The sequence below is a fragment of the Ranitomeya imitator genome, chromosome 5, assembly GCF_032444005.1.
Source record: "Ranitomeya imitator isolate aRanImi1 chromosome 5, aRanImi1.pri, whole genome shotgun sequence".
NCBI lineage: Eukaryota > Metazoa > Chordata > Amphibia > Anura > Dendrobatidae > Ranitomeya > Ranitomeya imitator.
In genome coordinates this window covers 42,657,958-42,683,116 of record NC_091286.1, presented here as the reverse complement: position 1 = coordinate 42,683,116, position 25,159 = coordinate 42,657,958, and the positions used below count along the sequence as shown (strand labels likewise).

Here is a 25,159-nt window from a genome sequence, read left to right as displayed (position 1 = left end):
ACACACTAAACTATAGCCCTAATTCTTCTGTATCGGCGGGTTTGGCTTTGGCCAATGTTTGTCTAGTGTTGTATGGAAGCCAGTAGTGCGCAGTGTCAATCATTTCCTCCTCTAGCCATGAGGTTGGCATGATAGCCGCTCAAAACGTCACCGAAGCCCAATCCAGTTGGCTTGCTGGGAGTGGCTCTGTGTCCAAACAGAACCGCGCTACAGAAACAGTGTTTCTATAGGACTTCCAGAAACTTCATAGTACTGTACAGCCGCTCTTTGTTTCAGTAGCTCTTTCTCCTGTGGTTGGCACCTGGACCTAGTTATTTTGATGCCAGTCACAAAAGTTTAAAGTTATTACTAGTGATGAGCAAACGTGCTTGGATAAGGTGTTATCAGAGCATGCTAGGGTGCTAACCGTGTGTCTTCGGCCTTCTCCAAACATAACGCCTTATCCGAGCACATTTGCTCATCAATAGTTATTATCTATTCTCAGGATAAGAGGCCAGCTTGGACCACACCGTTCCCAATGCCTGGTCTCTAAAAAATGGCCCGTGTTGGTGACGTGATGGCCTTGCTGGATTTGGCCATCTCCAATTGACAATGTATGGAGCAGTGGTCATCACTACATTCCAATGAGACATTTTCTAAGCCCTGTTCTTGGGACTAGTAGGGGAAACGGCAATTGGGCACCCCACTGTTCACTCCTCCTTCCTCCTCTTCCTCCCTCCTGCCTCCTCCCTTTTTCTCCCTCCTCTTCCCTCCTCCTCCTCCCTGGTGTCAGGGGAAATATTAGACTGCGCTGTAAATAATAATTTAAAAAAAAAATAAGTGTGGGTTCCGCTGTATTTTTGATAACCAGCCAGGCAAAATTTACGGCATGGGACAGAACGTCACAGGTGAGGGATATTGTTGCTTTTTTTTTTTATTTTGTTTTATTACAGGAAACTAGGGATTCAATGGAAAGGGCTTCCCAGCCTGAGAATACCAGCCCCTAGCTGTCTGCTTTAGCTTGCCTGGTTGTCAAAAATAGGGGGAACCCTACGCCGTTTTTTTTAATTTTTTATTATTATTTAAATAGCTGCGGGCTTATGCTGTCATTTGACTACATGGGAACCGTGGCTGTCTGGCCGGTGGTGATGATTTTACCGCTCATAAGATGTGGTGTTTGCCGTGCTGTCAAGCACAACAAACATCTGGTGTTCACGGGGCTGAACCCGAACAGTAACACTTACTTCCTGGTGAGGTCCGTGTTCATTGTCTGAACAGTAGGTGTTCCGTATGGACACCAAACTTTACTGTTCAGGTTTGCCCATCTCTTAATTATCATCACTGAGGCTCAATCTAAATTCCCCATCAGTATGTCTTTGGAATGTGGGAAGAAACTGGAGTACCTGAAGGAAACCCCCGCAAACACAAGGAGAACATACAAACTTCCTGTAGATGCTGTCCTTTGTGGGAATTGAACCCAGGACCTCAGTGCTGCAAAGCAACAGTGCTAACCACTGAGCCACCGTGCTGCACATAAATGTTACTATGACTGAAAACTTATGAATCCTTACAAGGTTCACACTATGCGCGCTCTCAGGATTCTCCGGTGTCGGGAGTCGGCGTCATGTGACCGCAAGTATGCGATTTGCATACTTTTCTGGACACATTTTGAGTAGATGTTCACTTGTATTGAGTGAGGCCATGCATGTCTAGTCGGGTTGTGACCTCATGTATGCAAATGGAATACTTGTGGTCACACGCCTGCCTGCTCTCAGTGTCGGCACTCGAGAATCCTGACATCTCGCACAATGCGCACACTGTGAGTATTCACAAGCCTGCAGTCTCAGGGTATGTGCACATATATTTTGGAGCTCTGCGGATTTTTCGGCAGCGGATTTCACGCAGGTAAAAGGCATTGTGTTTTACCTGCGGATTTCCTGCGGATTTATTGTGGAATTAGTGCGGATTCCACTGCGGTTTTACACCTGCGGAATCCTATTGAGGAATCCGTACAAAGGATTGACATGCTGCGGAATATAAACCACTTAGTTTTTGCGCGTTTTTTATCCGCAGTATGGGCACTGTGGATTGCGTTTCCCCTAGGTTTACATTGTACTGTAAACGCATGGGAAACTGCTGCAGACCCGCAGCTCCGGAACCGCTGCGGATCCACAGCAAAATCCGCAGCGTGTGCACATAGCCTTAGAGTGTGACTGTAGACTTGCGCCCCAAGCCCGTTCAACCCCTTTAAAGATGGCAATATTAGAACGCTTGGCAGTCCAGAAGAGCTGAGGGAAGATTTCCAATTCATCCTCCTGAATCCATAGAAAACACAAGGTCACTCCTTATTTCTGAAAGAAAATGTGATATAAAAAATGGCTGTAGTTAGTTTACCAGGAACAGTAACGTTGCAGAGTCCTCCCACAGGAATCTATCATAAAAATAAAGTTTTGACATATCTATGAGATGACTGTACGTTGACTCCTATAGGAGTAATTGTGCTGATGGTGAAATGTATGTATGCGCCATCTATCATACATTACCACCATCTTTTCTGCATAAATAACATACTAGGATTAGTTTTCTTTATAAACTTGGTTTCTTGGAACGGTTGATTTATGTAGTATATACCGCACTCGCTATTGGGGCGGATTTATCAAGATTAGCATTTCCTAAAAGTCCACTGGATTGAGATGTGCCAAACGTATTACTAAGATGACGTAGATTTCTGCGCTAATTTATACCACTTTCTGAAGTAAATTTAATGAAATCTGTCATGAAATAATACTGATGATATTTTCTTAATCTGTTGGTGAATAGCTGTATGGACACAGCACAGAGAGCCCCACTGCCGGGAGGAAATTAACTTTATTCGTGCGCCAGCCTCGGGCTTTCAGTCATAGTAGAGACGCAGCCTGCGCAGCTTCAGCCACAGCCCAGTACATGGTGAGCATCAGCTGTAACTGTGCCCTGCCACTGACTGACAGCCGGCTCAGCACTGCAGATCCAGCCGTCAGTCGGTGCCTGGGGCGCAGTTACAGCTGCTGCTCACTATTTAGTGACTGGTGGAGCGCCAGCTGCATCTCTACTATGACTGAAAGCCTGACGCTGCTGGGAGGATTACATTTTTTTTTCGTCCCGGCAGTGGGGCTCTCAGTGCGATGTTCTTCCATCTTCAGAAGGCTATTCACCTGCACATTAATCCCATACCTGCTGGTTAATAATTTGACATAAATTCTCTTTTTAGGGTTCGCTCACACTAGCATCTTTCTTTCATTGTTTCATGCAAGAGCATTGGATGCTATATGCAAATGATCCTTGGTGCAAACTCTGCTTCGAGCGGTATCCGAGAGTCATTATACCATGATACGATTGTCTCACGTGTGAGAGTTTGATCACAGCTGTGGAGAAGATGGATAACTTTATTTCTCCTTTTTCTCCATTGTGTGAGTCGGCACACTGCACTCGGATGATATCAGAGTGCAGCTAATATTTTGTGCACACCCATAGACTTGTATGGGTGGGCGCTATCTGATATACACTGCCAATCGCATCATGCAGCGATTTTTTTTTTTTTCTCTCATGCTGACTCGGCATGACAAAAAAACCTCTAGTTAGCACTGCTCCATAGTATAAAATTGGAGCGAGTACTACTTGCCAGTATGAGCGAACCCTTAAAGTGACTTTGTTGGGCTGCGAGTGGCAGCATCCCTTCTGCTAAGCGCCATCTAATTTTCAGAAAATGTTTGTTCAACTATCTTTAGCACAAAAGTTAGCAACTTTTCCACACCAGTTTTCTAGCATGAACTTTGGTGGATTACGTCTTTCAGCTAAACCTGAGTTAACCAACAATCAGTGAGCTTGTTTTTACAGAGTTTGCACATTTGTTTATTCTTTTTATTAAGCTTTTTTCAGCAGCTTTATGACCACATCAAAGTTGATGTGGTCCAAGGAGGTTCTAAATCGGCACAGAGGAGTTCAGAAAGAGACAAACTCTCCATCAGAAAAGCTCTTTGATGGCTTCTCGATTAACTTGTATTGCGGCTAGCAATGTGTAGGGAAACAAAGAGCCTGCAAAAGCTTAACATTGGAAATTTTTTTAACTAAACCTAATTGCAAGAATTTTTTGCCTAAAATGACTGGTATTTGTTACGCCAGTCTTAATGATGGCGCCGGGGGGGGGGGGGGGGGGGGGATGAGAATGCAAAGTGCCTGATTAATTAACTGGTGTTTGCCTCTTAAGGTACCTTCACACTCAGCGACGCTGCAGCGATACCGACAACGATGTCGATCGCTGCAGCATCGCTGTTTGGTCTCTGGAGAGCTGTCACACAGACAGCTCTCCAGCGACCAACGATCCCGAGGTCCCCGGTAACCAGGGTAAACATCGGGTTACTAAGCGCAGGGCCGCGCTTAGTAACCCGATGTTTACCCTGGTTACCAGCGTAAACGTTAAAAAAACAAACACTACATACTTACCTTCCGCTGTTTGTCCTCTGGCGCTGTGCTTTCCTCTGCACTGTCAGCGCCGGTCAGCCGGAAAGCAGAGCGGTGACGTCACCTCTGTACTTTCCGGCTGGCCGGCGCTGACACAGGATGCAGGAGGAGTGCAGAGAAGCAGAGCGCCGGGGACAGACAGCTGAAGGTAAGTATTTAGTGTTTGTTTTTTTAACGTTTACGCTGGTAACCAGGGTAAACATCGGGTTACTAAGCGCGGCCCTGCGCTTAGTAACCCGATGTTTACCCTGGTTACCAGTGAAGACATCGCTGGATCGGCGTCACACACGCCGATCCAGCGATGTCAGCGGGAGATCCAGCGACAAAATAAAGTTCTGGACTTTCCTCAGCGACCAACGATCTCCCAGCAGGGACCTGATCGTTGGTCGCTGTCACACATAACGATTTCCTTAACGATATCGTTGCTACGTCACAAAAAGCAACGATATCGTTATGTGTGAAGGTACCTTTAATGAATCAAGTGAGTGTCACATCCTCCTGGGAGATCTGGCATTAGGCGTTACGTACTGTGCATCGCAGATCTTGCATTTAGCCTGTGTTTTTTGTTCTTCATATTAAATGGACTTTGTTTTCTTTGGCACTGAAGAGGTTAATAACTCTTTGTATGCTGGTTAGAGACATGCAGCTCCATCTCACAGCTGCTCCTGACCTGCTCCTTTTGTCTCTATTTAAATCTTGGCCAGACCTTCTCATCTCTGCCTGTGAACGTTTTGCTTCCTGGCTTGCTGGAGTTGCTGTGCTGAAGTTTGATTTCGTAGTTGCTGCTGGAGATTGTTGTATGCTGTTTTTGGGTGTGTGCTTTCTCCATTTTCCTATTCCCATTTGGTTTATACCTTCCTATCCTTCCATTTATTCCTCTCTACCCTTGGTTAGTGTTTTTGTACCCATGTTACTTTTTGTTGTCCCTGTTTGTCGTCTATACACTAACATATCTGTCCCAGGCCTCCTGGGGGAGGGGACAGCTTAGGACATTAACACGAGCATAGTAAGGTTGGAGACTCTGGCCTTTCTGCGTTTAAGAGTACCGCTGGAACATGGATAGTTAGGGTCCAGTTCCAGGGACAGTTTGAGGGAATCCCCTTTCCTAACCGAAGACCACAGCGTGACAGTGAGGTGCGTAGTGGCATGCTCCAGTTAGGAACGCCACAACTTGACGAGTGAATTTGTCAAACGGGGGTCCCCTCGGAAAGTCGCCTAATTTTTCTGCAAACTTTTTGAGATTTCTCAACTCTTTTAATGCCAGTTTTTGAGCCTAAAAGCTCTGATGAATCAGGACTTGAGTGTTGACTGGGACTTGTCCTTAAGGGAGTTGTCTGATTCCTGATGCTTTAATGGTGCAAATATTAGGGGTTATCTTTTTGGAAAAATTCTTCAGTCTTTTACATTAATGGACAGTTACAGAAAATGGGAAAATCCAGCAACCGCAAGAGGCATAAAACCTCACATTTATTAGTAGACGTAAAACATGAAAAGGAAAAATTGAAAAAACATGGTAACGGTCAACGCATTTCGAGCTACACTAGCTCTTAATCGTGACTAAGATCTAGTGTAGCTCGAAACGCGTCGACCGTTATGTGATGTTTTATGACTTTTCTGGTTGCTGGATTTTTCCCATTTTTTTCACTGTTCATTTACTCAGGACACCAGCCTGAAGTCTCCGTGCACCGCACCCTTATTCTAGGAATTTCTCAACCCGGTGAGCTGATGGTTGCTCCATTGTGTTTTTCTACCTTTTATATTAAGGCCTCCTTTTGCTTTAACTTTTTGATTCTTTATCTCTCTTAAACCAGTTACAGATTATTCAGTATTTTTGACCATTGACTTATTAATAAACAGAATGTTCCATACGTGTTAATTCAAGTTAATAATTGGCACCCCTGCGCTGACCTCCAGGTAGCACATATCTTGGGTGGAACTTGAGGAAACAAAGTTTTAATTTGTACACCATTGTCAGAAGTGGAACTGCGCCTTAAATTAAGAGCAACATTTACTCAGTCTATAAAAGCGCACTGCACCTTTAGCCGATCTTCAAACTTGACAAATGCAAATATTTGCTCAGAGTGAAGTTGTAATATTACCTAATGCTCACATAAATCTCACATAAAAGAGGCGAGTCTCTGCAGCCCATTGGAAATAAAGAACGTCTCTGGCCTGGCATGGTCTTGTGAGGTAATATACTTTGCAATGTTTGAAATACAAAGGCTGAAATCCAGGATAAAATAAAGGAATTTTCCCAGGAGGCAGAACTGGATAGTGGTCTTTGATGGTGTACTTCTTCTATGAAGTAATGCCCTCATTCAGCCTGTGTTTTAATAAAAATATTTATTCTAAAATGGAAGCTTAAGTATGTGCCTAGGTCAAATAAAGCAGAGTTTTGACACGCCGACTGCATGAATCTGTAAAATAGAGTGGGGCCTGCCAATAGAGAAGACATTAAAGTGTACCAGTCACACAATGTAAAACTGTTTGTAGTGCGCAGTCAGATCTAACATGTCCACTAACTGCCGATTCTCATGCTGGGCAACTTGCCATTCACTCTTTCTGATTGGGTATTCCCTCTTTATCAGCATTCTGCCAGCAATGTAGGTGCTGGTATTTCCATTCCCTCACTTTCCAGTATACATTGATCCTGCTATTGTCCAATGACTTGCCTTCACTGACATGAAAGCATGCCTCTTTGACTAGTTTAACTAGCAGCGTTGCAGGAGCAGAGAGGCATTTACCGATCACATGCTTTCTGTAGAGAGGAAGGACTGTTCCCCTGCTTCCTGCAGGGAGGCGCGAAGGTCGGCCCCCTGCTTCCTGCAGAGAGGCGCGAACGCCGGCTTCCTGCAGAGGCGCGAAGGCTGGCCCCCTGATTCCTGCTGAGAGGCGCGAAGGCCGGCCCCCTGCTTCCTGCAGAGAGGCGCGAAGGCCTGCTTCCTGCAGAGGAGCGAAGGTTGGCCCCCTGATTCCTGCTGAGAGACGTGAAGGCTGGCTTCCTGCTGAGAGGCGTGAAGGCCGGCCCCCTGCTTCCTGCAGAGAGGCGCGAAGGCCGGCTTCCTGCAGAGAGGCGCAAAGGCCGGCTTTCTGCAGAGAGGCACGAAGGCTGGCGCCCTGCTTCCTTCAGAGAGGCGCGAAGGCTGGCTTCCTGCAGAGAGGCGCGAAGGCCGGCCCCCTGCTTCCTGCAGAGAGGCACGAAGGCCGGCTTCCTGCAGAGAGGGGCAAAGGCTGGCTTCCTGCAGAGAGTCGCGAAGGTCGGCTTCCTGCAGAGAGGCACGAAGACTGGCGCCCTGCTTCCTGCAGAGAGGCACGAAGGCTGGCTTCCTGCAGAGAGGCGCGAAGACCGGCCCCTGCTTCCTGCAGAGAGGCGCGAAGGTCGGCCCCTGCTTCCTGCAGAGAGGCGCGAAGGCTGGCTTCCTGCAGAGAGGCACGAAGACCGGCCCCTGCTTCCTGCAGAGAGGCGCGAAGGTCGGCCCCTGCTTCCTGCAGAGAGACGCGAAGGCTGGTTTCCTCCAGAGTGCCGGTCGAAGGCCGGCCTCCTGCTTCCACTCATTAATTACACTAGCATTCAAAAAAGACATCTAAAAATACTATAATTTCTATTTCCAAAGCATGTGAGGACTCTTTCTTAAGTATGTGACTTACTTGACAATATTGTGACATTGGTCGTAACAAATCAACTAACATTATGCGGTTCCCTGTACTTTCAAACATCTGTTAGCTCTGATCTCACTGTAGAGCAGTGTGTGATTATGAGAGCAATGTGTCAGTTATTACATGTCTCCCACTGGTAACGCCCCCTTTCGTATGTCCATCGCATAGATCTTAATATCTCATTTGCATATAAGAAAAACGTGATTTTCTCTGGAATAAGACATTGGATCGCAGATATCAAGATATCATCATTTCATTCAACTTTTTATGGCCTACATGCCCAAATAGACGGCTTCGGAGGGGTTGATCTTACTGACCGATTCCTTAAGCTGACAGCTGTCTCTCTTGACTCGACGAAATACAGGAAGGCTCAGACTCCTTTTCTTCTCTGAGTGAGCTGCTGCCAAACTCCTCTGGCATTGGTGTATCTTCCCTGCTCTCAAACCAAAGGCTCGATCGTTGAAAAATCCATCTGTTGTATCCTTCTGCTTCATCTTTCGAGAAGACCCCCTTACACCTTCTCTGGTCTCTCGAAATCGGTGGGTTTGGCAATGTCTATGGGGGCCTTTACATTATAGAGCTTTCAATATGCATAAGAAAAATATATTCTTATTTATAAGCAATAATGCCCAAACTTCAGCAAAACTGAAGCCGCCCAGGTGGTAGTCTGTAGACTCAGTGATGGGGTTGTGATTTAACATCCACATTATAGCTGAACTAGCGGATTTAGATTTCCATTGCATTCTGTGGAAGTAGGTGATCCAGAGTTGGAATCCCACCGAGGACAAGTTCTACGAGAATTTGAATGTTCTCTCCGTGTTTGCGTGGGTTTCCTCTAGGTTCTCCGGTTTCCTCTCCCACTCCAAAGACATTTTGATAGGGAATTTTAGATTGAGTCCAAATGGGGACAATGATATCTGTAACCGCTACTCAATGTACTACTTAAACAAGCATAACAAAAATAAACCTCATAGGGCGAATGTTTCGAACAGTTAAACTTGGGTACAAAAGTCCCTTTATAATGAGGTCGATATGAGATCACAGCTGAGTCTCTTTGCTTTTAATTTAATTTGGTTTTAGTTAAGGTCATCTTGTACCGCATATTAGTAAGACACTAGTTGATGTTCCCACAGATCCCTGTTATAAAGGTTATTATGTCTGAAAAAATTATTTTTCCCCTGTAAATCCATTTTTTTGTTATTTGTTTTGGACCAAAAGTAGCATTGACAGTCACAGATTTCCCGAAATGTTTATTTTAAAGTATCTTGTTGTGATCTAAGCAATGTCTGATTCGGGACAGGTTTTACAATGTTGATGCAAGAGCATTCAAGTGTTTTTGTATATCTGAATGACCCATGTGTGGAAAAAAGGAAAATAATGAAAATTGGATCTTGGAGGATCTTTGTGCCTTTTAATAGGAGACACAAAACACAAGCTCTTATACTATTAACTAAGCTGGAAAATAAAGCTGTGGTTCTTGGAAGATGGGGAGGTAATGTAGTAAGGAGGAGTTATGTAACAACCCTGCCGGCATCACTGCATGGCCTTCCATCCCCCATCTGCCTGATACATCTACTCATTCACCCCAGGCCATGCTGTGAGTTCTGTCTGTGGCCGGCTCCATGCCGTGTGCCTCATGTGCTGCTCGCACTGTGTACACTTCCTGGCTGTGTGCATAGGGGCGGCGCTGGCAAATCCAGATTCTTATCGAATGTGTGCACCTCACTAAGGTGTCCCTGGCCAATTGCCTAGAGGCCTCTGTTTCTTAAGGCCATGTTCACACTTTGCAGTTTTTACCGCGGAACCGCAGCGATTTTGCAGCTGCGGGTCTGTAGCAGTTTCCATAGCGTTTACAGTAACCTGTAAACCCTATGGAAACCGCAAACCGCTGTGCACATGCTGCGGGAAAAAACGTGCGGGAACGCAGCGGTTTACAACCCGCAGCATGTCACTTCTTTGTGCAGAATCGCAGCGATTCTGCACCCATTGGAATGCATTGATCCGCTTACTTCCCGCATGGGGCTGTGCCCACTATGCGGGAAGTAAGCTTATAATGTGCGGGTGGTACCCGGGGTGGAGGAGAGGAGACTCTCCTCCAGGCCCCGGGAACCATATTTGTGGGTAAAAAAAAGAATTAAAATTTAAAATAATGCTATACTCCCCTCTCAGCGCTGCACGCGGCCGTCCGGTCTCATGTTTGCTATGCGACCAGGACCTGCGGTGACGTCGCGGTCACATGACCTTGACGTCACGAAGGCCCTTCTCACACAGCATCTTTGGAACCGTACTGCCGCCTGCAGCGCCGAGGAGATCGGGACGTCAGAGGGTGAGTATATCATTATTTTTAACATTACTATTGATGCTGCATATGCAGTATCAATAGTAGGAGTAAATCCCGCAGCGGAACCCGCAACACAAACCGCGATAAATCTGCAGGGATAACCGCAGCGGGTTTGCCCTGCAGATTTATCAAATCCGCTTCGGGAAAACCCGCGGGAGAACCCGCAGCCCCCTTCCTAGGTGTGAACATAGCCTAAGGCGGCCTCACCCATTGGAGGATGCCTGCGCAAACTATTTCCCTCAGTATTTGGTACTGAGCTGCCAGGTCGTACTCTGTTTCCTGTCTCTGAGGGCTGCAATATGCAGGCCTATCCATGTCCTGTTCTTGTATCCATGCCTGTTCCTGTCTGAACTCTGGCCCATGACCTTTCCTGTTGTTTCTTTGTTTGTTTTCCATTCCCACTCTGCTGTGCGTACCTCTGTATTCTCTCTCCTGCTCACCACTACCTGTGGCTCTGCATCTCTCTGCTTTGCTCGCCACTACCTGTGGCTCTGCACCTCTCTGCTCTGCCCACCACTACCTGCGGCTCCTCACTCTGCGGCTTTGCTCTGTACTCTGCTCCACACTCTGTGGCTTTGCTCTGCTTTCGGGTCTGCTCTGTGTCTTGCTTTGCTCTGCACTCTGCTCTGCACTCTGTGGTTTCGCTCTGCTCTCGGCTCTGCACTCTGTGGCTTTGCTCTGCACTCTGCGGCTTTGCTCTGCACTCTGCGGCTCCGCTCTGCTCTTGTGCTCCGCTCTGCTCTTGTGCTCCGCTCTGCTCTTGTGCTCCGCTCTGCTCTTGTGTGCCGCTCATTGCGGTTCTGCCTTGCTCCGCCCATGACCCAGTCTGAACAGGTTCCTACCTGTTTCCATATTCTCTTCTGTCTGAACAGGTTCCTACCTGTTCTCCCATACCCTCCTCTCTGAACAGGTTCCTACCTGTTTCCATATACCTGCCAGTATTCTGGTACCTACCTGACCTGCCAGAGTTCCAGCCCTGTCCGCCAGTCCTGCCAGTGTGCCAGTCGTGCCTGCCTGTCTGCCAGAGTGCCCACCTGTCTGCCAGAGTGCCCACCTGCCTGCCAGTGTCTCTGCCGCACCCATCTGCCTGCCAGTGTCTCTGCCGTACCTGTCCACCTGCCAGTGTCCTGTCCCCCGGTGGGATCAGCAGCCACAGCCAGACACCACCCTGGAGTGGTACCTGGTAGCTTCCTATTGCACAAGTCTGACCTCACCATCAGAGGCTCCAGTGAACACCTAGTAAGCTACTTAGTTATGCCCCTTCCAGGGTAGTCTGGTCAGTGGTCCAGTGGGGCCACACACCCGGACGCCCACGCCAACCAGTCTGGGCGCGAGCGTTACAAGCTAAAACAAATTCTCTAAATTTTAAGCCAGATTGAGAAGTTTTTTTGAAGGACACAGGTTGTCCTATGGAAGGTCATTGCCGGTCATCTTTGCTGTAATGGTTGCGTGCTAGGGGTTGGAGAAGCTAAATCTGTAGCTGATAGCCACACCAGTTTTCTTGGCAAAACAAGCCTGTAAAGGGATGGTCTGATAAGTAAAAAAAAAAAAAGCATCCTGTTGGGTTTAACACTCAAGAAAAAAAAAACGTTCCTATCATACTTTATCATATCTGCACCATTTGTCCTATTGAAGACCCCCCATTCCTGGTACCGAAACCTCTGATTCTGGTGTGCGTGTTTAAATGAGGAGGGATCTGTAGCGGGAAAATTGTGCCACCTCCATAAACATTAGATGGTCAACCATTCCCTCCAAAATTCACGTGTTGACAACTTCTAAAGCTTGCCATACTCAGTAGATGGCTGTTGGCCAAAAGGTTTGTTCGACCGACGGCTATCCTAGGCGACTTCCCCGAACACAGGAGTGCGCTGTCGCCCAAGTGCTTCTGTGTTCTCTATGAGAAAGCTGCCGCTCATCTTCAGGAGAACAATGCCATCAGCAATCCAAAATTGGACATGCCTGATCAACATCTCTCCCGACCATCAGTCAGCCGACGTCCCCACACGCATTAAATCTTTCGTCACACCAGTAGATATTGGAGGCTTTAGCCAACATAAGTCTCATGACCAGCCATGTTTGGCATCTATATTCTCAAAATCTGATTTTTGGACTCCCCTTACTAAACTTGGCTACTAGAGTTTATCCTCATCTTCACAGCACGGCTTGCAGTCATTTGACTTCATATAAAAAGTCATATGACTTTATATAAAAATCTAAAATATGTCCTCACAGAATCCGCGCCACTTTTGTCCACGACAAGCAGGGTATTGCAGTACAAGTGGATGGGACTGACCATGGACAAAATTGTGGTGGGTTTGTCTTTTGGAAAACAAAGCAAACCGATCTCCTTATCTTATATCTCCTTATCTTATACAACTTTATTATTTCTTTTAATTTTGAAAATATATATATTTCTGATTGATCTTGTGTAGGTTCATACATATTTTGGCACTCTGAATAACTCTGTGTCTTTAGCCAGCACTTTCTGCTGGGTACTACTAAGTCCTCGGGCGTACCAGGACTGCCCATAGATTTTATCAAGATGAGATAAGGTGAACTCTTTTTAGCTTTCCATGTCTTGTCTTTTCCATCTTCTTTTTCCGATGATTTACAATCTCTTTGGGTTTTCCTATCAAGCTTGCAATCATGAATGAACTAGGAATGCTGAAATCTTACGTCTTTTAAAAACCTGACATTGCACAGATACCTATTTTATCAGCTGTAACCAGACGAATGGGGTTTATTATGCAAACTTGGATTTTTTCCCTTTCTTTTGCTTATGTAATGATAAAAAAAAGTTACATATGCGAAAGTCTTGTAAATGGATGTGAGAAGAGAAAACCTTTCTATTTCACAGGTTCATAGCTGAACAGGGCGTAGGAAGGATCTTCCAAAGTTTCATATGTTACCAGTTGTATAATAAACCAAGTGCTCTCTGTAATTCTCCGCTTGTTAAACATTCCGCCCAATGCGGTGCATATGGCTGCACATTGACGTACTTGTATATGTGCCCTTTTTTTCCGAATAAAGAGGAAAGTTGAAAGTAAGTTGGCTTTTTTTTTTAGATAACAAGAATCCTGCATCAAGTACAAAGACAACTCAAAACATTGCATAAATTACATAAGCCATGAAAGTACTAAACTATTACGGACTATGGTTCTTCATTCTGTTGTATGTCTGGACTCATGACTTGATCTTCCAGCAAGGGGGCATCGTGAGATGGCTGCAGCCAATCAGAAACCGCTGATCGGCTGCAGCCTTGACTTATCAACCAAGCTAGAAGAATAAAGGACTGGTGCTGGTTCATTAGGTGAATGTTTTGGGGGTTTTTCTTTGCATTATTGAAGTACAATGGCCACGTTGATACATTTTTAAAAAAACGTCTTTAGTCCTTCAATTGTACATGTTAATTGTATGTGGTTGCAAAGAGGGTTTTTTGGTATAGAAGATAGTCCTTAGCCTAAAACATAAAGGGGCCAGTTGATCAAAAGGTTTACGCTAGATTTCTGGAGTAAAACACTTAGAAAAGTCACAAAATATTTGCAAACCTGAATTGCTCGCTAAAGGCTTGAACATTGTGCCATCAGGTAGTTGTGATCTCTTTTGGGCACTCATTGACTTGAATACATTTTCTAGCCTATTAAAAGTTTAGACATTTTCTAGTTAATGTTGGTGATGTTGACTGCACCTGTGCATAATAGAAGTAACGGCTCGCTCACACGGGCGTATACATCATATGAGTGCTATCTGATGTTTTATCGGATAGCACATGGACCAGTGTTGTTCTTTTGAGCACTGCAGATCCGCATGTTTGTTTCTCATGTCAATTTGGCATGAGAGAAATATTGCATCATGCTGCCAGGGGATCCTCTAATCCAGTGTTCCCCAACTCCGGTCCTCAAGAGCCACCAACAGGTCATGTTTTCAGGATTTCCTTAGTATTGCACAGGTGATAATTACATCACCAGCACAGGCAATAATTCCATCACCTGTGCAATGCTAAGGAAATCCTGAAGACATGACCTGTTGGTGGCTCTTGAGGACCGGAGTTGGGGAACACTGCTCTAATCGAATGACATTCACCCATTCAAGTCTATGGGCTTGGGTAAAACATCGGACTGCATTCGAATCTCATACGAGGCAATCCAATTTCACCAAACCTAAACAATGGAGAAGATGGGAAGATGATGTTCTCTGTCTTCTCCACACCTAAGTTCTGATTTTATCATGTGAGAGTATCCAATCCACTAAGGTTTCTTTCACACTTGCGTCGGTACGGGGCCGTCGCAATGCGTCGGCCCGACGTACCAACGCACTTTGTGAAAATTGTGCACAATGTGGGCAGCGGATGCAGTTTTTCGATGCATCCGCTGCCCAGTAAATGTCCTGGGGAGGAGGGGGCGAAGTCCTGGCCGCACATGGGCGGTCGGAAATGACAGACGCGACGTACAAAAAAAACGTTACATTGAACTTTATTTTGTGACGACGGTCCGCCAAAACACAATAGATTACGCGACGTGTGGCCATCCATCGCGATCCGTCGGCAATACAAGTCTATGGGCAAAAAGCGCATCCTGCGAGCACATTTGCAGGATCCATTTTTTGCCCAAAACGACGGATTGCGACAGATTGCTAAAAGCGCACGTGTGAAAGTAGCCTAAGCTGACAGCCTGCTCAAACTTGGAGTAGAATGCCATTAACATAATAGTTCCGATTCTTTTGCAGAGAGAATATATGATTATATGATTGCGGGCCTAAGGCTAGTTGTAAGGATAAGTTCAATGTCAGTGTCATTTCATGGTCTAGCCTTCCAGGAGCAAGTCCCATTACAAATTTTGAAAGATCTACACTGTAATCAAAGTTTCATGGTTTTAAGGATGAAAGAAGACACAAGTCAACATGTTATAGCCTCAAAGTGAACCCAGCACTCAACTTAAGAATATATTGCAGCAAGGTTTATTGTAGTATTAACAATAAAACGTTTCGGTCCGTGGTGACCTTATCTACGGTCAACTTCTGCTATTGAACATTATGCAACTGATGAAGTTCACCACGGACCGAAACGTTTTATTGTTCATACTACAATAAACCTCGCTGCAATATATACTTAAGTTGAGTGCTGGGTTCACTATCTTGTATCTATATGGTTTGGGAACCTAACCCTAGCACCTCCCTTTCTTTCGTAGTTGTACTCACGCTGTCTTTTGTAAACATGTTATAGCCTAACATGGTGATCCAGATGAAGGCAAAATAAACCATATTGCGACACATTAGGGAAAAATCTTCTTCCTGGCCACAGATATGGCAATAAGACTAGATCCCTAGGCTAATAACCCATCTCCAGAATCTAGGATCCATAACCTGTAGAATTTAAAAATGTTCAAGAAAGGCATTGATGTCCACTTTGATTTTGTTTAGTGAATTCACCATTTTTGCATAGAGTTTCATATCCTCACTTCTTGCACAGTAAAGAATCACCACAATATGTGATGATTAGACATTCTTTCCTCTCGATACAGAGGATGCTCCCTTGTCGTCATTGCAGGTCAAGGTGTAAAAATTTCATTAGAAAGATCTATGTACTGTTCTTTCATATATTTGTACATTGCAATAAGATCACCTCTAAGTCTTAGATTTTCCCAACTGAGTAACCCCAAGTTTGATATCCTTAGTATTGCAGTTCACCCATTCCCTTAATGACCTTAGTCACTCGTCTCACCACCCGCTCTAGTTTAACTATGTCCTCATCAAACACTTAAGCCCAAAATTGTACCTGTTATTCTAAGTGTGGCCTCACTAGTGACTTGTATATAGGCAAAACTATGTTCTTGTCATCAGCATTTATGCCTATATTAGTGCTTCTTATGATTTTATTTGTTTTGGGGGTGCTGGTGGATAGCAAATTCAAAGTCGTCTTCAGTGACCCTTTTACCGAGTGTTTTACTGTACAGAACATAATTGTACATTTTGTCTCCTTGGCTTAAGTGCATGACCTTAAATTTACCTATTGTATATTAAAGTTCAATTGACAATTATCAGCTTTGAGCTTCCCCAAATCCTCTGTTATTAATTTTCAGAGTTTAGGATGATCTGCCATAATTTAAAAACTTCCCTGTATGTCCTTTACAAAGTCAATAATTAATAAATTAAAGAGGGCCCAATACTAACCCCTAACCTCAGTCGTACCCCACTGTTAACTGTGACCCAATCAGATTATGTTCCTTAAATGACCGCCCTCTTTTTCCTATCACTTTAGCCAATTGTTAACCACACTGTTTGAAAATCCACTTCCTATGAAAATCTGCACGTATAGCCTTTAAAGTATGGCTAAGGTGATAGCTACTAACATTCAAAATTGAGTTACTTGATAACTGTTTTCGATGGAGACTAGTGACAATTTTTTGTAATAAATTACATTTTGAATTACAGTAATATAAAAAAAGCCTGATTTTATCTTTGTCCGTAATTCTTGTGAATTTGAGATCGAGTCGCTTGTTAAAGGCTGGAGTTTTGTGCCATCAGTTAATTTTGATCTGTTCCGGACACTCTTAGACAATTTTCTAGGCTATTTGCACTTAAGACATTTTATACTCGGTGACAATGATATGACTGTATCTGCGCAGAATGCATGTAATGCTAGCAATGAGAATGTGCTAATGATAACACTTTTCACGGTGTAGGCTTCTAGGAACAAGTGTTATTACTAATTCTGGGAGATCTACGCCATGACCAAAGTGATATAGCAGAGAATACTATTTTTCCACCTAAATTAACCAATTCTTCTTTTTACCCCATTAACCCAAAAGTTCCAGATTTGGACAATTTTATACAGTTGGTGCAATAGGATTTGAAATAATAATAATAATAAAAGCCTGCAAGATGTGATTCTAGGGTTTGTCCATTTATCCAAAGACGGAGTCCTCGCTTGTTGTTAAGCCCGTGAGAAATGGGTATGATGAGGTATTGTGGTACCAAAAATTCAGCTTACTTTTGGGTAAAAAAAACAAACAAACCCATGGCTCACCCCTCATTTAATCGGTGTGATTGCCTTCCCTTTATACGTCTTCGTAGACTGCTGTCCATAACCGCCTCTACCATTGCCCACTGTTTTGAAAATGAAATTTTGAATTTTTATTCAGTTGCCAGATGGCTTTAAACTTAGTTTTTTTATTTAATTTGTTAATTTTTCTTCACACTTGTGAAAGGGACAAAGGTAGAGATGCGGTTCTGTAATAGTTTCAAATCCTGTTAAACCAAATGTTGAAAATTGTCGAAAGCTGGAACTCTTAACTTGATGGGATAAAAAGATGGATTACTCAAATTTGTTGTAAAAACAATCTTCTCACATTCTACAATATCAGTTTGTTCATGGTGTAGATCTTCCTGAATTTGTCATGAGACTTGTTCCTGCAAGTCTAAAGTGTGAAAAGCATGAAACTCATTTTCTGCTCTAGAATTAGTTGTATTTAGCACAGATAGTCATATCAGTGTGGTATTAACTGGTAATAACCTAGGAAATCAAAATTGTCCGGAACTAATCAGAATTCCTTGATGGCACAAAGTTCAAGCTTTAGCTAGCGACTCAATTAATCTCAAATTCACAGAAATTACTAGTAAGGATCATCTCTTTTTTTGGGATATAAGTTTAAAAGGTAATTCAGCAATAAAGTTAGTTGTCGTTAGTCTCCATTGGAAACCGTTAGCAGACAACGCTATTATGACGCCAGTAGCTGTCAATTTAGTTAGCGGTACTCTGAAAGAGGTCTTTCTTGAAGAATGGAAAAAGTTAGATGCTACAATAGGTCACCAACTTTTTTATTCCATGCCTAGAAGACTTGGTTAAAATCATGGAGCTCATACAAAATAATAGATGTAGTAGTTTTTGATGTGGGGTGTACTAATTTATGCATCAAGTAATTTGAGTTTATGGGTTTAAAAAAATGTTCTATGAAACTTCAGTCTTGCAAAATTTTGGAAATTGTTCTTGTGTTCAGTTAGATATTGGAATAAAGGTAATTGAAGTTTTTCATTCAATATATATGTATGTGTTTCTCAATATTGATCAATCTGTTGTAATGTTAAACCTCTTTGCTATATATTTATGTTTTTCATCTTTTTACTCATTGCAGGTCATTGAAATTGGCGACTATTTCAAGCATCACCTCTTGCAGTCCAGACATAGAGGGGCGTTTGAGCTCGCTTATGTCGGCTTTGTAAAACTCACAGAAATGCTCATCGGGTAAGTAACAATTATTCTTGATGCATACGATAAGAAAGTAACTAAAGCATCTGTCACATGTAATAACCCCGAGCTGGTGCGTTACGCTAGGATATTGTGCAGCTGGGTTAGGTTATACGTAAAGGTATCTCTGAGTAGTCATGGTCTGTAGGAGGTATATTATGTTATTATGTCTGAATCTGACCAGTTTGGCGTCTTTGCATTTCACAAAAAGAGAAACTTTCCAGCCTAATTCTTTCTGTATTGTGAATGTATTATAGCTAGAACTTTGGGGAATCCACTGTATATGTGTGTGATATAGAATAAATGTGACATTTGCAAAGTTAAATCTTCGAAGAGACCAGTAAATATTTCCTTATGTTTCGTACGCTGGTCTTAATGAATTTGCCCCATCTTATTGTACTATTATTATTATTTTATTATTATACATTTATATAGCACCATTTATTCCATGGCGCTTTACATGTGAAAAGGGGGGAAATATAGACAAGTACAATAAACATGAGCAAAATCAAGGCACTATCAGGTACAGAAGGAGGGAGGACCCTGCCCGCGAGGGCTCATAGTCTGCAGGGGATGGGTGAGGATACACTAGGTAGAGCTGGTTGTGTGGCGGTTCAGTGGATTGAGGATCGCAGCAGGCATTAGGCTTGTCGGAAGAGGTGAGTCTTCAGGTTCTTTTTGAAGGATTCCGTGGTAGGTGACAGTCTATGTTGGGGTAGAGAGTTCCAGAGTATGGGGAAGCACGGGAGAAGTCTTGTATGCGGTTGAGGGAAGTAGAGAAGGAGATCTTGAGAGGATCGAAGGTTGCGTGTAGGTAAGTACCGGGAGACCATGTCACAGATGTATGGAGGAGACAGGTTGTGGATGGCTTTGTATGTCATAGTAAGGGTTTTGAACTGGATACTCTGGACGATAGGAAGCCAGTGAAGGGCTTGGCATAGGGGAGAGGCTGGGGAATAGCGGGGAGATGATACTGCATACCGTGGGATTCTATGAGGTGTCCAGGCCAAAGGTGTAGATGGAGAAGAGTAGGGGTCCTAGAACTGAGCCTTGAGGAACACCAACAGACAAGGGGTGAGGTGAGGAGGTGGTGTGGGAGAGGGAGACGCTGAATGTTCGGTCTGTTAGATATGACGAGATCCAAGATAGGGCCAAATCTGTGATGCCAAGAGATGAGAGAATTTGTAGCAAGATGGCATGGTCTACAATGTCAAAGGCAGAAGACAGGTCCAGAAGGAGGAGGACAAAGTAATGTCGCTTGCTTTTGGCGGTTAGTAGGTCATTGGTGACTTTGGTTAGGGCAGTTTCAGTTGAGTGATGCATTCGAAAGCCAGATTGTAACAGTCTTAAGTTAGAGACTGGAGTAACATTTCTGGCGTAAGGAATGCTGCCACTTTCCATGAATTTGCCGGCAGGGCATACTCGTGCTCCTTCCTGCCCCGGCTCTTCCACAGCACTGCCCATTTTGACGGAGCCACTTGAAACTGTTGTAAAAACATTGTGTATGAAGGGAGATACGCGTCACTGCGTATACAACAGTCGGTGATGCAGATTGATTTTTTTTTTGCCTCCAGCACGCTAAGTACTGAGAGGGTTAATGTTAACGTTACAATGGGCTGGTTTTATGTGAGCACCCATAGAGTGGGAAGGAGGATGCTCAATGTATCCACTCTTGCAGAGCCGACACTGGTATGTGTACTAGCAGGACCTGCGGTGATGTCACGATCATGTGATCATCACAAGGTCCTGGTTAAGTACCTGGACATGAGAGACAGTCTGTGTGGTGTGTTGGGAGAGGGAACACTCCCACATGGCTCCAGGAGGAGCGGAGGACGTTGCCAGGTGCCTGCAGGTGGAACCTGCAGAGAAAAGGACTCTGTTGCACTTTGTTTTGTTTTTTCGGTTAAGCCAGGAAGTCTCTGCTTTTGTTTCCCTGAAATCTGCCTTGGTCTATGCTGACTTTAATAGACCAGCAGGTGTTTCCCAATCAAAGTGTTCCTGTGTCTATCTGAGGAAGCTGATAACTGTGTCAACCTCTCACAACACCAAAAGTTGTAAAAAAAAATTTCGAAACTCCTCGTTGCTACAAAATTTAGCAAAAATTCAAAGTGGTTTACACATGTTTTCAAGTGTAAACACTTTGATGTATCTCTCCTTATTTTTTTGTTTTAACTTGTTCTTCCAAAAAAAGTATGGTAGGCCACATATTCCTATGAAATATAAGTTATGCTAAATGTAAACTGGCCCAACATGTTCCAAAAAGACACATACTCGGTGCGTGGGAGCCTACAAATCTGTTCAACATACCCAGGAAGTAGGCAGCACGGTGGCTGAGTGGTTAGCACTGTAGCCTTGCAGCACTGGGGTTCTGGGTTCAGATCCCCAGAAAGACAACCTCTGGAAGGACGTTGTATGTTCTCCCATTGTTTGTGTGGGTTTCCTCTGGGTTCTCTGTTATTTTATTTTTTCCCCCACACTTCATAGACATACTGATAGAGAATTTAGATTGTGATCCCCAATGGGGACAGTGATGATGGAAATCAATGGCGCTATATAAGCAAGTGAATAAATAAACACAGTAAAACATACGTACCAGTATGAAAAACAACCCAGTAGCACCGTAGGCAGCTATTTGTAGTTATCTGTGGCAGAGAGACTGCAGCTGCATCCCTCTCCTCCCTCTGAAGTGTTTGTTGTTATATTTTCCATGGTGGCTGAAAAGATTTTTGAATATTTGTACTTCTGAATAATTTGGACTAAAGGCACCTTTTTTTAAAATAGTTTACATTATAATGCAAATTTATATTGTATTTTATCCCTCAGTAATCCAAAAATAGGTCTCTGGATCTCAGGATCCACTGAGACCCATTCTTGTGGTTTCATGATCACTGAGGGTCCTGGCGATTGGACCCCCAGCATTGGATGAGTTATCTCCAATTCTATCAGTAGGTGATGTGTGATTTTGGGGATGGCCTTTTAATTAGTTTTGATTGGATCAACAGTTGCCAGTAAACATAGGAATAAAAAGGGAAGGCACAAAATGTGTCTTCCCTACCTGATGCGGAGAAGTTCAGGGAGTGTCTTTTGAAGAAGGGTTGTCTTTTAACATCCCGTGGTGCAAATTGTTTCTTCAGAGAGGAAGAGGACTAGAACTTGAGCTTTAGAGGGCTAATCCTCTTCCTCTCTGAAGAGACAATTTGCATATTTCCCAGAGGAGCATTGCAACGTTAAGTCTCCTCATTTTGACATGCTTAGCATGTCACTCTCCCCAAGGAGAAACGATACTTCTTGGATCTCGATCAGAAGCCTCTCACTCAGTCAAACCAGATCTCCACTTTGTACTGACGAGGGGCAGTACCCCGAAACACAGTGTCTGCACATTGAGATTCTGGTTTTGGCTTTTATCCTAAGTCATGTGACAAGGCTCCTTTAAAGGGTCGACATTGACTGTTAGGATTGCTACTTCCAATAGGTGGCACTAGAGTTCTAGTCCTCTTCCTCTCTGAAGAGGCAATTTGCATATTTCCCAGAGGAGCATTGCGGCTTTAAGTTTCCTCATCTCGACATGCTTAACATGTCACTCTCCCCAAGGAGAAACGATACTTCTTGAATCAACTTCAAACCGCACATCCAAGCTCTCGCCACCTCCTGCCGCCTACAGCTCAAAAATATCTCCAGAATCCTTCCTTTCCTCAACCGTTAATCTACTAAAATACTTGTGCATGCCCTCATCATCTCCCGCCTTGACTACTGCAACATCCTTTTCTGCGGCCTCCCTGCTAACACCCTTGCACCTCTCCAGTCCATCCTTAACTCTGCTGCTCGACTAACTCATCTCTCTCTTCGCTACACCTCCGCTTCTCCCCTCTGCAAATCTCTTCACTGGCTCCCATTCCCTCAGCTTATCCAGTTCTAATTACTAACACTGACCTACAAAGCCATCCACAAACAGTCTCCTCCATATATCTCTGAACTAATCTCTCGATATCTTCTCTCACGTAATCTCCGGTCCTCCCAAGACCTCTTTCTCTCCTCCACACTTATTCGCTCCTCATGCAATCGCCTCCAAGACTTCTCCCGAATATCCCCCATCCTCTGGATTTCTTTGCCCCAACACGTCCGACTATCAACCACATTCGGATCCTTCAGAAAACCTATCTCTTCTGGAAAGCCTACAGCCTGCACTGACCCCACTGCCTCCTCACCACTACCGGAGCTACCTCCTCACCAACACCGGACCTCCTGCAACCCTCAACCTATTGTCTCCATCCCCACCATCCTGTAGAATGTAAGCCCGCAAGGGCAGGGTCCTCGCCCCTCTGTACCAGTCTGTCATTGTTAGTTTGTTTACTGTAATTGATATCTGTCATTTGTATGTAACCCCTTCTCATGTACAGCACCATGGAATCAATGGTGCTATATAAATAATAATAAGAACATCCCGTGGTTAAATAGTTAAATGGATGAACCTGGGAGTCAGTGTCCGGTATAATAAGCCCCTTAGATATATGCTTTTCTGACCACGTAACCTCTTCGTAGCAATGAATGAAGGTCAGAGATGGGCAACGTGAACAGTTCATAATGTATCATCAAAGACCTGAATTATTTGAGGTATGAGGGCAGAACATGACACCAAGGAAATGTTAATGAAAGAGAGTATTCAATGGCTTCTCTAAAGTCTCCCAGACATACCCATTCATATAATAATGTACTGACAGATCGAGCACAACTCTATCAGTTTACAGTCTGATAATCACATATATCACAGACCAAGAGACCACCTGACCGAGTCTACTACCACGCTTTAGAGACGTCTTTCCGGACTATGGTTGGATGGACAAATCTACTGCGGCAGGTTAGGGTTTTATATTGGGGACCTGTAAACATTTTGAGAAAAAAAAATGTAGAACGTATAATGCATGGTCTAAGTATACAGTCCTACATGAAAACATGAGATCCCTAAAAAAGTGACCCTACGTGTATCAAAACTGCACCGTACTTGTAAAGTTAGGCCTTGTTCACATTGTCCTTTGCTTCTACCAGAACCGTACATCGCTGGAAACACTCGATGTATTGTCTTTGTAGGGGAAATTGCAGAAGATTACAATTCCTCTATAGTAAAAATGAGTTGTGAATGTTGTTGGCTAAATTAATAAGAAATTTCTCTGACTAATGACTTGCCTAAAGGGACGAACATCTATGCCTACCTTATTTACATGGAGAGACCAGGAGCTGGCATTAACTGTGCCTACACCACTTGCAGGGAGAAACATGAAGACTTTTTAGTTTTTCTTACTGTATAATTTGGAGGGCATTACTATTATTGTATTGTTACTGATCCGTGACCACATCGCTTACATGGAGGAACCAATAGTCAGCGCTGTCTGTGCATACGTAATCACATAATTTCCAGTGAAAGACAGGGAGGCAGTACTGTTTTGTGTCCAAGTCACTCACAGGGATGAGGAGGAAAACAGTACTATCTGAGTCTACATAATTTAAAGGAAGCGATAAGAAAATATTCATATCTGTGATCACATCACTTTCATGGAGCAACCAGGAAGCACTACTATCTGTGCCTAAATCATCACATCATTTACAGTGAAACACCGTGCTATCTGTGTCTGCAACATATAAAAGAAGAGACAGGAAAAGATTTATATCTGTGCTCACGTCTCTTACATGTAGGAACCAGGAAGCAGTACTATCTGTGCCTAAATCATCACATCATTTACTGTGAAAGACAGGAAGACAATACTATCTGTTTCTACAACATTTAAAGGAAGATACAGTAAAAGATGTATATCTGTGCTCACGTCCCTTACATTGAGGGACCAGGAAGCAGTACTATCTGTGCCTAAATCATCACATCATTTACAGTGAAAGACAGGAAGACTGTATTATGTGTGTCTGCAATATTTAAAGGAAGAGACAGAAAAAGATTTAACTCTGTGCTCACATCACATACATGGAGGAACCAGGAAGCAGTACTATCTGTGCCTACATCATTTACAGTGAATTACATGGAGGCAATAATATCTGTGTCAGCATCCGCTACAGGTTTAGACACAGAAACGGAACTCTCTATACCTACGCCATGTATAGAGAGAGGCAGGAGGGCAGGATCTTTTGTACGTACTTCATTCACTGAACAAGGTGGGATGTAGTACTTTCTGTGCCTGCATCTTTTTGTGACTCGACTCGTTTCTCCTTCCTAGCTAGGTAACCGCAGCATTACACTGAAATGTTAGTGCCCACACTTATTTTAATTGCATTTTTTTTTTTTTACACCAGCTTCAAAATATGTAACTAGTGGCTGCAGCACCTATAGATTAAGTGAGGACAATAAAGGGCAGATTTTTTGCACATAGGCGCTCGCTTCAAGTAACACGCGAGTCAATGATTCAGGAATAATGATTTTTTTTTCCTATTAAATCAGCATT

The 25,159-nt window shown here is 43.8% G+C and overlaps 1 protein-coding gene across 1 annotated transcript in view; it reads left to right on the top strand.

The window, feature by feature from the left end:
- The window catches only part of THADA (THADA armadillo repeat containing), a 626,363-nt gene that overhangs the window by 100,849 nt on the left and 500,355 nt on the right, over positions 1-25,159 (top strand). The window contains exon 22 of the mRNA XM_069768603.1: positions 18,604-18,713. Coding sequence (XP_069624704.1) covers positions 18,604-18,713 — 110 coding nt within the window. The remainder of the gene's footprint in view (positions 1-18,603; positions 18,714-25,159) is intronic.